This window comes from Pelobates fuscus, chromosome 5 (assembly GCF_036172605.1).
Source record: "Pelobates fuscus isolate aPelFus1 chromosome 5, aPelFus1.pri, whole genome shotgun sequence".
NCBI classification, from domain to species: Eukaryota; Metazoa; Chordata; class Amphibia; order Anura; family Pelobatidae; genus Pelobates; species Pelobates fuscus.
In genome coordinates this window covers 282,340,045-282,353,899 of record NC_086321.1, presented here as the reverse complement: position 1 = coordinate 282,353,899, position 13,855 = coordinate 282,340,045, and the positions used below count along the sequence as shown (strand labels likewise).

The 13,855-nt window shown below is 39.6% G+C and overlaps 1 protein-coding gene across 1 annotated transcript in view; it reads left to right on the top strand.

Moving 5' to 3' along the window:
- Window positions 1–2,719: 2,719 nt before the first annotated feature.
- Window positions 2,720–13,855, top strand: part of GATAD2A (GATA zinc finger domain containing 2A) — a 69,792-nt gene continuing 58,656 nt past the window's right edge. The window contains exon 1 of the mRNA XM_063455358.1: window positions 2,720–2,954. Within this exon, the coding sequence (XP_063311428.1) occupies window positions 2,904–2,954 (51 nt within the window). The 5' untranslated portion in view covers window positions 2,720–2,903. The remainder of the gene's footprint in view (window positions 2,955–13,855) is intronic.

The following is a 13,855-nucleotide window of genomic DNA, read 5'->3' as shown; positions in this document are numbered from 1 at the left end:
TTCAGACTGTCTAAATGGAATAAAGTGTAAGTGGTCAAACTCTTGACAAGTATTTGAAGTCCAATCTGATTCAGTAATTAAACCAGGCCACACATATATAGATCGATAGGAAGCCTTAAAGGATCACTATACGGTAAGGAACACAAACATGTATTCCTGCCCCTATAGTGTTAAAACCACCATCTAACCCCCCTAGGCCCATCATGCCTCCATAAATATACCAAAATCTTACTGTATTCAAGCCTGAAGCTGTAACTCTGCATGCTGTTAGACTCAGAAAAACAAACAGTCTGCTGACATCTTTAGAAGTGGTAGCCTGATCCAATGACAGTGCTTCCCCATAGGATTGGCTGAGACTGACAAAGAGGCAGATCAGGGGCAGAACCAGCATGATTCAAACATAGCCCTGCCCAATCAGCATCTCCTCATAGAGATGAATTGAATCAATGAATCTCTATGAGGAAAGTTCAGTGTCTGCATGCAGAGGGTGGAGATACTGAATGTCTGGATGCATTTTAGGCAGCCATGACCCAGGAAGGATCTCTAACAGCCATCTGAGGAGTGGTCAGTGAAGTTATCGCTAGGCTGTAATGTAAACACTGCATTTTCGCTGAAAAGACAGTGTTTACAGCAAAAAGCCTGAAGGTAATGATTCTACTCACCAGAACAAATTAAATAAGCTGTAGTTGTTCTGGCGACTATAGTGTCCCTTTAAATCAACATATAACTAGACTCAAAAGCACGAAACAGAGAGTGGCTACTGTTTGTGGTGGCCGATGTCATAGACCTTAAATAGCATGATTTGTGCCTGACCCGTTTCACTGTGTGGACTTAAAGGACCACTATAGTGCCAGGAAAACATACTCGTTTTCCTGGCACTATAGTGCCCTGAGGGTGCCCCCACCCTCAGGGTCCCCCTCTCGCCCGGCTCTGGAAAGGGGAAAAGGGCACATTCGGGGAAAGGGGAATGCGCGCGCATTCAGCCGGTCGCATAGGAAAGCATTTACAATGCTTTCCTATGGACGCTTGCGTGCTCTCACTGTGATTTTCACAGTGAGAATCACGCAAGCGCCACTAGCGGCTGTCAATGAGACAGCCACTAGAGGATTTGGGGAAAGGCTTAACCCATTTATAAACATAGCAGTTTCTCTGAAACTGCTATGTTTACAAAAAAATGGGTTAACCCTAGCTGGACCAGGCACCCAGACCACTTCATTAAGCTGAAGTGGTCTGGGTGCCTAGAGTGGTCCTTTAAAGTTGATAGTTTATCCACTAGAAAAGGCCCAGATGCCTGGGGCATTATTTTCCCGGATTAATATTATCACAACCATGATAACTGTCATTATAAAAAAATTAAAAAAAACGAACAAAACTATCCTGCCTATTGGAAGGGCAAGACAATTCTGCTCCTAAATATTCATCCCTATAACATGTCTCTTGCTACAATATTTAACTACCAGTATCAAAACCCTTCTGGGTACTCAAAAAGTAAACCTTCAGTACTTAGTTGATCCATCCCTGAGCAATAGCATTTAATAATGTTAAACAAGTTTATTTGGATACAAATGGTACCTTATGACAGCTCTTAAAGGAAAGTTAGGGATGTGGAATGAAAATTGATTACAATCAATCTGTCTTGGCTGAAGTTTTTCTGCATTGCACAAGTAAGTGAACCATACAATTTACAATGAATGAATATATAAAACGCTTTCCTTTAAACTCTTAAGCTTGTTTAAGCAGGGCAATCCTCATCTTGGATGCAATGTCTAGACTTGTTTGGCCAGAGTTATTAAAAATGGTGCTATTCTCAAGTCAAAATAAAAGCAAAACACCAGCCAAAAGTCCATGCACCCAAAAAAAATGCACATAACAGGGGAGAACAGAAAAATTAAAAAAAATCAAGGGATGACTAGACGCGTTTCGCTTCTCCTAAATGACTCTTCCTCAGCATGGAATTCCAAATCAGACAACGGGTACAGGATTACTCATTTAATTGCGAATTGTCAGGAATTCCGAGTTAATTCTGATTTAGTTTCAGTTTAAGGCCAAAAAAAGACAAACTGGAGGTAAAAGTGATTTGGAGAATTTTTCCAGTTTGTCTATTTTGTTGTTAGGTTCTAAATTCACTTTACTCTCACTTTAGTGAATATCCCTAGACTAAATATAATTAATATAATGATATTGTAGAAAATATAATACAATTATATTGTTATTAAGTGCTCTCTTAACATCATAGCGCAGGCACCAGTAATTAAAATGTAAATTTTTTTTGTAATTATTGGTTTGAGCTCATTACATTGTTACAGCATGTACAGAGTTAAACTCCTTGTCTTCACAATCAAAATGTCTGAGTGTTGGACTCTATCCAAATTAGCATCACCCTTGAAACGTCATACCACCCTCAGAGTGCATTATGGGACAATCATTGGTTGCCACTTTAAGCATCAACTGAACCCCCCCCTCTTCTTCCTCCACCATCACCGCCTCTGCCTGATGTCACCACAATAAAGTCCCGCCTTTACTCTGTGATTGACTTCGTTCATTTCATCCCCCCGCCTACCGCCTCGAGCCCCTCCAATGCCCCTCCCACTCGGCGTCCTGATTGGACGAGCGGCTTCTCCCTTTTGAATTTTTTCTATTGGTTCATTCATGAGTACAGTTTGTAACCCCGCCCCCCGGCACCCTGCGCTCGGTCGCTGGTTGACCCTTCGAGTTGTCAATCACGGAGCGCTTACACGGAAGCGTGCTGCCGGTGCTGTAATCTGCCTAGCAACCGCGAAGCCGGCTTTAAAGCGGTAATCTCGGCTCTGCCGCAGGCTGCTTCCCGCTCTCCGTGAAGTTCGTCTACAACCGTCACGGGCACTCCGGGCGTCGGCTTGTCCGAGGCCTACCACGGACACACCATGGAGTCCTTACGGTTGGACTCGGGGGAGGAGCCGATCTCTCCCGGGGAGGTGAGCACGCAGGGCCCGGGCTCTGTCTGTCTGTCTGTATCTATCGCTGTGTGTCTGTGTGTGTGTGTCACGGTGTGTGTACCCGCATGGGGCTGAGCACGTGTGTCTGTGTATACCGGAGGCTTTACGTTTCCCAGTCTCCGAGAGTATATTTCTAGCTGCCCTTTAGCATCGTGGGAAATGTAGTCCACAACAACTGGAGAGCCCCCGGCCGGCTATCCCTGTCATTGTGTATATTGTGTGATGGTACATGTGACTGTCCTGGTGTGTATTGTGCTGTGTACACGATGCTGACCATCTACTCCATTATTGTTAGCTGTGACCCCCCCCCCCCCTCCTCCTCCCCGGGACATAGGGCTATAATGGAGGTGGGGGAGCAGGGGAATTACCCAGCCAGCTCTCTTGTGGTGTTTGGATTGGAAAATGAAACTCTCCATCCTGACTTCCTTTACATGAAACAGCCAGCAAACTTCTTGGGGCAAAACTTATCCCCTGCTTCTAACTTTTTTTTTTTTTTTTTTTAAATAAATTGTTACTGCTTATTAGCTGTGGGACAGACCACACAACTAGGTGGACAGATAATACCCACCATGTCATGTTTTAACTACTTGAGGACAAAGAGATTGCTATTGAAAGGCCTGACATTATCATTGGACTCACAAAGTCCATATTTTTTTTTCTTTTAATGCACTAAGATGTCCCTACAACATTGCACCTGTGTGATACGTAAACAAATTGTAAAACTTAAATCAAATGGCCACAGGTGTATTCACAACACTATACCCAATGTTTTAATCCAGTAAATGGAATTTCAATATTTCATATTTGGTAATCATTTGCTATGGCTTTAGAGTGAAAAGTTTTATTTCAGTGTTTAGTCATATCTTGGTGTACAGGAAGTTTGGTGTACAAGAGTTTAAGTTGTGTGTGTGTGTGTGTGTGTGTGTGTGGGGGGGGGGAGGTATTGTTATTATTTGAAATACATTATTTTGTTCTATATGCTGTTTGGATATCAATTTACTCGCTTTTGGATGAATAAACCCCTTAATATGACGCAATACTATAATGTGACAATGTTAAATTATAGTGGCTTGGTTTTTCCGAAGAACCTAGGATTTAGTAATCTTATGGTGCTCGTTTTTCCATGGAGCTTGGTTCACGTCGGTGACCTAAATTGTGAATCTATTGCTAATTGTAAATATCTAATATATCATCTAAAAAGTTCAGTTTGAGAATTACCTTAATTCTTTGCTGCCTTTTATTTAATGCAGACATATTATGTATTAATACCAACCCTTCACAGACTAGATAGAAAACATTCCTATCTGTCCCTACAGTATAGTGTTCGTCCATCCATCACTATATGCTATGTCTTTTGGATACACTAGAGTGAATCCAGTTTTGGATCTCTGGAACAGCATCATTATTGATCAGTCCAATTGTTATTTCCTTCATCTTAAACCTAAATAACTCACAATCTAATAATAAACTTGTTTTAGAGTCTGTGAGCTGAGCAGGCCATACAGCAATCACTGACCCATTCTGGGTGTGGAGTTGGTTTAAAGTTGAAATGATTTGTGTCTCAACAGTGTCACACCCTTTATGTGGGTTTAAATCTAACACAGCAGCCCCTGATGTAATTGTGTAGCTCTTATTGTATGTCCCCAACTCTGTGCTTTGGCCTTATGTCTAGAATCTTGTAAAGCATTGCTCAAAGTGGACATCTATAAACCACTGTATGCTAATCAGCACCGTCCTACTGGTTAAAAGGCACAACTTAAATTATTGATCTTAAACATCACATTTGCACTTGTTTTGTCATATGTGCCATTACTGCCAACCTTTACATCAATGTTGCGTCTTTTAACTTGTTAGGTTAACAATTGTTTCCCTTTTACTATTAGAGGGATAGAGGTAGCACAGAGTTTTAAAGCGATACATTGGATTTCTTTTCAGATCAGCTGTTTTAGCCTTAACTTTGGCACCTTACACCTTGATTCATAACCACTTCATCTCTTTGAAAGGGTTATGCTGGCTGATGTTTAACGTTGAAGTACTGTCTCCAGCCGCCCATGGTGCCATTTCGCCATGTCCGCCCTGGCAACACTTCTTTATTAACTAGAGTAGTCATTGGAGGTAGTGAAAGGCTGTGTATGTCACATGAGCTCTCTGAGCCTTCCACTGCTAACCAATGCTCATAAGGCCATTCCAGTCTTTTCGAGCAATGGGCAACAGTGATAGGCTGAAAAAGGTCTTGCAACATTCTCAACCAATCACTAACCTCCCATCTCCGCTCTGGCTATCAAAAAAGACTTGGCTAGAGCAGAAGTGGTGAGGGGGTGCAACGGGAGGCTGGGGACCCTAGTTCACTATTAAACTGTGAGTAAATAGTTTCATAGAGCAGAGAAATGTCGATTTTATTAGATATAAAGTGATTATACTGCCCAAAGTGTTCCTTGAAACGTGGCATATGGATTTTAATTCAGATCAGTTTTGTGTTTAGTGAATAACCCGGACTGTAGGCCAAGAAAAAAATTTATTTTCTGATCTATCCGGGTTATTCAAGAAAGGGAGAATTAAAAGTGAAGTTCAATTTAAGGTCAAAATAGCCAAATAGGAAACATTCTTTAGGTCAGCTTTACCTTCCGTTTGGCAACTTCAGCCTTACATTTTAAATTCGCTATAAATTATCACTTTAGCCTGTATGTATGAAGTTCTAGGAGGGGTGTATAACATCTTCTCGAGGTTAATTTTAACACATTACCATTATTCTAAAGTAAATCATTTTAGTAGAGCAGTAAACAAGCATCTCAGTCTTATATTCGTAAAGTGTGAAAATTAGTAGACATGAACTATTTAGGCAGTGATGCTGTAACAATTGACCACTTAAAAGGTAGGAATACATCAAGACTTTTCACTAAAGTTTGAATTGTCAGGAATTTAAAGAGAGTTTAAAATTTTAGGCTGAAATAGACAAATTCGGAAAGTTCTCTCAGGGTTATTTACTAAAGTGAGAATTTCTAAGATAATTTCAAATGGGGTTAGACCATTTGTCTAGGGAGCCGATATTGAGCATATTTGCCATAATCGGTCTTGTAATTTACTGATATTTCTGATAACTTACCGTACTCACCTCTCCCAGGCACTTTACGTGGTCTTGCGTATCCAAAAACTCCAGCCAATGAGGCGCCACGTCTTGACCTCACATCACTCCTCTCCATGTGGAGCTCTGGAGATGGGTGAATAATCTACTGCAATGACCTGGCTGGCTGAGAGTGATAGGAGTGTGATTGCTGTCAACATGTTTAGATAATGCTAGATTTGTGTCGAATTTTTTTTTTGAATATACAGAATATTGCCACTGTTTATCAGCATTTAGTTTAAAGGTGACCAATAATCTGTATCGGCTCTGTAAAAAATTTATATAGGACAATCTCTAATGTCAAATTTAAGGCCAGAGTAGCCGAGCTGAAAGCATAGCTGACTACGAATTTTTTTTCCTGTTCAGCTAATTTGACCTTAAATTTTAAATTTACTTAAAATTCTCTTTAGTAAATAACACTGTATAACTTAACCATGTTGTCCGACTGTTTTTGCCTTCAAATTTGAAATTATATTTGCATTCTAAACAATTCACAGTTAAGCGAATAATCCTATCGAAGTGTAGTATGTTAGTGTCCCCCCTAAAACCTAATTTAATGATTGACAAGGATGCTTAAGAATTTAATCGCTAAAGGTACTGAAACTGGTTTTGTCATCTTCTGGCAGTGAAAGGGTTAAAGGTTGTTTGGCTCTGCCGGATATTCACAAAATGGCCGAAGCCAGTGACGTCTGTCAGAAGGGTTAATGTGCTTATAGTGCAGCTAGGTGGCTTCTGCACAAATAGTCACAGAGGATGTTCCCTGCCAGCTGACTCTGCAAGGCAGAGTGGGAGACGTACTTCCTGCAAGACCCAGCCCTAAACAGCCTCTTACTTTATTATGTCCCACCTACCTATGCTAACCATTCCTCTGCCATGAGCCACATATAATTAATGGGAAAGCTCTTCCTCCTATACTGAATAAATAACATGCTAATGGTTTATGTGCCATTGTATTCTTAAAAGTACTACTTTGATGTAAAAGGGGTTAAAGCATTTTGTTATGATCAGTGAATTTCCATTTGTAGTGTATACTCCCCCCTCCCCCCCCTTGCTGATGGTCAGTGAGAACATTAGATTATTTTTTTTTCACAACTATGCAACGTGTATAATACTTTTTTTGAAGATGACCTAAATAGTTTTTAGTTTGAATTTTTTCTTCTTCTCGTTTTCCAACAGTTGGATTTGCCTTCCCTATAAATAGTTTTGCCTTACATTAAATATACAACATTTTTTAACACTCACCTTGGCAATGCATCAGATGAATTCATGATCAATTCAGTTGTTGGGCTAAAACTATGGGATCATAGGAACTTAAGTGTTGTGAGGTCCTGGTGTCTAATTAGTTATGATGCATTTATAGGGTATACCTCAATTTCTGAAACATAGATGTCTAAGATCATTGTGTGCTGCTTACCCTCTCTACTGTGTGCTTGGTGGTGATCTTGATCTAAAATAGCCAAGCTTTGACTGTAGATGAGTGAGGGAAGATAGTCCTTGAGGTTTTTGTTTTGTGTGCAAATCCGCTATTTTATCCTAACTTTTGTACTTTATTGCAGTATATAAACACCTATATTAAAGGCTATGCAGATGTATTGAGCCTGTAGTGACTTATTTATTTTACATTTTGTAGCTGTTCAGAGTAAAATTATTAGAGTTCTAAATAAAACGCTCCAGTTCCTGCAGTAGTAATTCTTGCAGTTTTTGTATTGAAGACTTTTATTACTGCTGACAAGTAATGCTTTTGAGAATTTTTTGTCTTTATCTTGCTTTAACCAGGTTTAGTTGGTGTGCTACAAATATTACTATAGAGTTATACAATTAAAGGGATTTTAATTTATGTTTGATTTGCCTCTGTGATGTCAGTATTTTGACACTTTGTATAGTAGACAAATTATGGTGCCAAATTGACTTGAGTTGTAATTGAGCATGGGTTGAAATGCAGATATTTCATGAAAAAAAATCCTCAGATTAAACATGGCATCAGGGGCCCAGCCAAATCCAATTCAAAGTACATTGGCAGCACCCTCAAGTCACCCCAACTTGAGCAAATTTAGTTGAAGTTAGGCCATCAGTCATAAAGTTGTTTTCATGGTGATTTTACTGCACTCTAACTCTCTCATCAACAGTTAAATGGACACTATAGTCACCAGAATGCTTTTCAGTGGGATTCCCAAGTTTGATCTCCGCATGGGAAGGGCAAGCTGCGACTGGACCCGCACAGTGCTTGAAAAAGTTGAGTTAAATTAAAATGGGAAGCCATTTATAGATCTATAGTGTCAGAAATACACATTTGTATTCCTGACACTATAGTGTTCCTTTAAGCGTACTTGAGGTACTAGATCACCAGTGGTAAGCATACCATGATGAGGGCGCAGAGATCTCTCCTGGCAAATGAACCAAAGGTTTGCCATGTCGGGACCGGTGCTACTAGAAGGCAGATAATCATGTGGTGATGCTCATGGTCTGCAGCTCCACCTTGTGCAGACCATATTAATTGCTCCTTTGCGGCTCCTGCACACCGTGTGGTATTCCTAGCCTGTGCTCTAACTTCAATACAGAGTACTAGATTAAAGGAGCAAATTATATGATCTGCACCACGGTGGAAATACATAGCATGCTCTCCACCTCAAGACCACTAGAGTATTATCCCCTCCATCGGACCAAGTGCTAGAGGGTTAAAGCAAGATTGACATGGCACCCAGACCACTTAATTGAGATGAAGTCGTCTGGTTACCAATAGTGTCCCTTTTAATTGCAGTTTCAGCACACCCACTCAAAAAGGTTTGCCATCACTGGACTTTGAAATACTTGGAATTTTGTGAATTTACCTCTGTGTATACTATGGATCGACCGATATTGTTTTTTTAGAGCAGATACCGATAATCTGTGAACTTTCAGGCCGATAACTTGCCGATATTCTGTACATTTACCATTTTGAAAAAAATATATATTTCTAAAGGTAAATGCATAAAATATACATGCCACATGTAGTGGATGCAGTGTGTGTGTGTGTAATATATATATATATATATTCTTGAATGCAGTGTGTGTGTGTGTGTATATATATATATTAGTGAATGCAGTGTGTTTGTGTAGTCTGTTTATATAATGAATGCAGTGTGTGTGTGTTTGTGTAGTGTTTGTGAAGGGATGTAATTTGTGTAAAATGGGCAGGAGGGGAGGCATTTTTAATTTTAATATTTATGTTTTATTTATTTTTTTGTCCCCCCCCCTCCCTGCTTCTTACTTGGCCAGGTAGGGGGCTATGGCATTCCCTGGTGGTCCAGTGGCATGTACTGAGCAGTGGGAGGACCCAGCAGCAAGCTGTTACTTAGCTCCTCCAGCTCCCCTCTGTAAATCTCGCGGTCTGCGTGCCGTGCAGAGCGTTGCCATGGTAACCCGTGGCAACGCTCTGCGGACGTGGGACTCGCAAGATTTACACAGGGAGCTGAAGGAGCTGCTGGAAAGGTAAGTAACAGCTTGCGTATGTCTACATTCGGGTAAATTTCCCCGAACATAGGCAAGCGCGCCAGAGCAGGGAATCGATTTGCTCTGTAGCGCATCCTCACTTACCGACCAATTTTTTTTTTTACGACTGGATCGTAGGAACGAAGCCCGGTCGGTAAGTGAGGAGTGTCTGTATTGTAATCAAGGACCTATGTATGAAGAACTATTGAAAAGCATTCACAATTGAAGCCAAAAGAACATTTCTGGTAATTGTTCTACTTTCACAACTTTGTTCAGAATTGCTCCCAATAAACAATTACTAGCTCTTGCAATAATGTCACATATAAAGTATGTTTCATATTATGGTCTCATAATTAATAAGCTGAATGCCTAATCTGATATTGTGTATTTGATAAAGTAGTGTTTATTCACTAAAAATATTCTTTTTCCTATGTAATGTGATTTTTAAAGTGTCTCTCAGCTTTCTTCTGGAAGGAAATCTCAAGCACTGTCTGGCTTGGGAAACATTTTCTGTATAACAAGTTAACTTCAAATTAGTTTAGTTATACATTAATTTACCCAATTTTAGTTTTGGGTATATCACAGTAGATATAGCCATCATTACTGAATGACTATTGGTTATTGGTAATGATATCTGATTCAGCGACTGGTAGATCTCTTACCAAGAAGTAGAACTACTTTAATTTACCTACCACTGACTCTAACCTGAAACCGGTAGCTATGATTTAGACTATGAATTGACTTGTTGGGCCACTAACGTCACCCAGAACAAATACCTCTAGTGGCTGTCTTTCTGAGCCACTTTAGGCGCTTCTTCCTGATAGCAGCATTTGATTAGAGGTTCGCAGCGTTTTGCCATGTATGCCTTTTTCCAGTATTGGAAGGAAAAATATCACCTCAAAACTAATATTTGATGAAGAGAGGAAATATCAGATTAATAGGACAGGGTAGGTCAGAGTTGTTCTGTATATGCTGTACATTGTTGAATTGCTAAATTGTATCTAAAATGGAATGTTGGGCTCTCCTAGGAGGTTGATACATTTGAGGTCAAACAAATAATGCTCTATTGTTCTAATTTCATCTGTGGTGATAATGATGGGTTGTGGTGTGTTTATATTTATTTATTTTTATTTTATATATATATATATATATATATATATATATATATATATATATATGTTTTTTTTTTTAAACATCATTAATATTTATAAAGCGCCAACAGATTCTGTAGCGCTGTACACACATGATCACTTGCATTGCTATCACAGGCCCAGATTAGTATTTCACGTGACTTAATCACAAGTAAGTTAAGAGCTTATGATGCTTAAATGACAGCAATGCCATTTGAATTATTTGGTCAAAAAGATACTTGTATCAAGTTAAAACTATGCTTTTAAATGTCTACCATTTTTGCATCTCAATCCCTCACTAGATTGATATTGTACACAATTGCGTCCTATAATTTGGAAGTATTACACCACTAAAAAACTTCTGGATATAATACATACATACATACATACATCAAAAGTATATCCAGAAGTTTTTTTTAGTGGTTTAATACTTCCAAATTATAGGACGCAAATCTGTACAATACCAAAATTATTCTCTCTCCTAATGAAAGTCCCAACAGGAGACTGAAACGTCAATTTCCCTGGACCTTGTTTTTTCTTGGATGGAAAGTGTGTGTGTGTGTGTGTGTGTATGTATGTATATGTCTATCATTTATTTATATCAGCCCTGGTCTGCAATATCGGTATCTTTATTGGCCAATACCGATATTGCTGAAAATACAGAATATTGGTCGATCCCTAGTGTGTATGTGTGTGTATATTGTATATAATTTCTCTCTCAGTAAGTCTGGCACTCAATCCTCAAAATAAATGAAAAAACTCTGCGCTGAGTATATAGAATGCAATAAAGATGAGGGCACTCAATGGATTTCCAAAAAAAAAATAATGTATTAGAATGTTGCCAATAGGGATCGACCGATATTGATTTATTTATTTTTTAGAGCCAATAATCTGTTAATTTTCAGGCTGATAGCAGACAATTTACCGATATTCTGTACATTTACCATTTTTTTTTTTTTTACTATTTCTAATCAAATCTACTGTTACTGAACATGTTTGTTTTTATTTATTTAGCAAATCTTTTTTTTTATTTTTTTTATTAAGGTAAATGCACAAAATATACATGTCAGTTTTTAAATAATTTTTTTTTCAAGATATGTGTATGTAGTGTATGCAGTGAGTGTTTTTGTGTAGTGTGTGTGTGTGTGTGTGTGTATAGTAAATTCAGAGTGTGTTTGTATTCGTTATATACGTTAAGTGTGCAAAATTGGGGGGGGGGGGGCATTTTTATTAGTAACTTTTTTTTTTTTTTTTAATAATGTTTTAGTCCCCCGTCCCTGTTTTTTACTTGGCCAGGAAGGGGGGAATATGGCATTCCCTGGGGTGGGGGGCGTGCCGCGCTGAGTGTTGCCATGGTAACCCTCGGCAACGCTCTGACGGCCGCAGGACTTGTGAGATTTACACAGGGAGCTGAAGGGAAGGTAAGTAAGCGCTTGCTGGGCCCCCCAGGACCGTGATGGCAGCCCTGGTCTGCATTATTGGCAATATGGTACTGGTCGATACTGATATTGCTGAAAATACAGAATAATGCCCGATAATCGATCGATCCCTAGTTGCCAATATGGATCAACATTTCGACCAAACAGGTCTTTATCAATAACCCCATGGTTATCTTATTGTTGACCCCAAGGAAAGTCCCGATCGGGGACTGAAACGTTGGTTGTTTTTTAACTTTATTAAAGTATTTACATTTTAAGACCGGTGAGCAGCCATTCTACTTTGGAGATACACACACGCACACTCTGTATTTTCAGCGGTATCGGCCATTAAAGATACCAGTATAGTTGATAATGCAGACCAGGGCTGCAATCCGGGTCCTGGGGGGCCCAGCACACTATTACTTACCTTCCCAGCAGCTCCCCTGTCTAACTCTCGCGAGTCCCGCGGCTGTCGGTGTGTTGCCACGGGTTACCATGACAATGCTCCGTGCGGCAAACAGGCTGCGAGAGTTAGAAGGGAACTGCTGGGAAGTGAAGTAAAAGTGTGCTGGGCCCCCTCTGCACAGTCCATGCCACCAGACAACCAGGGAATGCCATATCCCCCCTCCCTGGCCAGTTAAGAAGCAGGGAGGGGGGACTAAAACATAATTTAAAAAAAGTTACAAAATAAAAATTCCACCACCCAAATTTTACACACTTGGCATACCTGTGCAAACACATACTCTGCATTCATTACACACACACACACACACACACACACACACACACTGCATTCATTACACACACACACTACATTCATTACACACACACACACACACTCTCTGGATTCATTACACACACACACACACACACACACACACACACTCTCTGGATTCATTACACACACACACACACACACACTCTCTGGATTCATTACACACACACACTCTGGATTCATTACACACACACACTCTGGATTAATTACACACACACACTCTGGATTCATTACACACACACACACACACACACACACACTCTGGATTCATTACACACACACACACACACACACACACACTCTGGATTCATTACACACACACACACACACTCTGGATCCATTACACACACACACACACACACACACACACTCTGGATTCATTACACACACACACACACACACACACTCTGGATTCATTACATATACATACACACACACACACGCTGCATTCACTAGTCAAATACTCTCACTGCATCTATTCTACACACATATATTCTTGAAAACAAATAATTCTGACCTGGCCTGTATATTTTGTGCATTTACCTTAATACATTTTTTTTTTTAAAGCAAAATAAATAAAATAAACCTGCTCAGTTAACAGTAGATTTGTGCAGAAATAGTACTTTAAAAAAAAAAAAAAAAGAAATGGTAACTGTACAGAATATCGGTAAGTTTTCGGCTATCGGTCTGAAAGTTTACAGATTATCGATATCAGCTCTAAAAAAAAAAAAAAAAAAAAAAAATCGGTCGATCCCTAATATGCACCAAAAAAAGTTGTGGTGGGGGAAAAAGTGTGGATGAAAACCACTTCCACCTGAAGTAATTGGATAGCTAATATTAATATATTAACTATCCACTTACTTCGGGTGGAAGGGGTTTTCATCCACACTCTCTCTTCTGTGGGAAAGCAAGTCGTTGGGCTTGACTGGTGTGTGTATTTGTGTTTAGCAATGTATTATATACAGCTA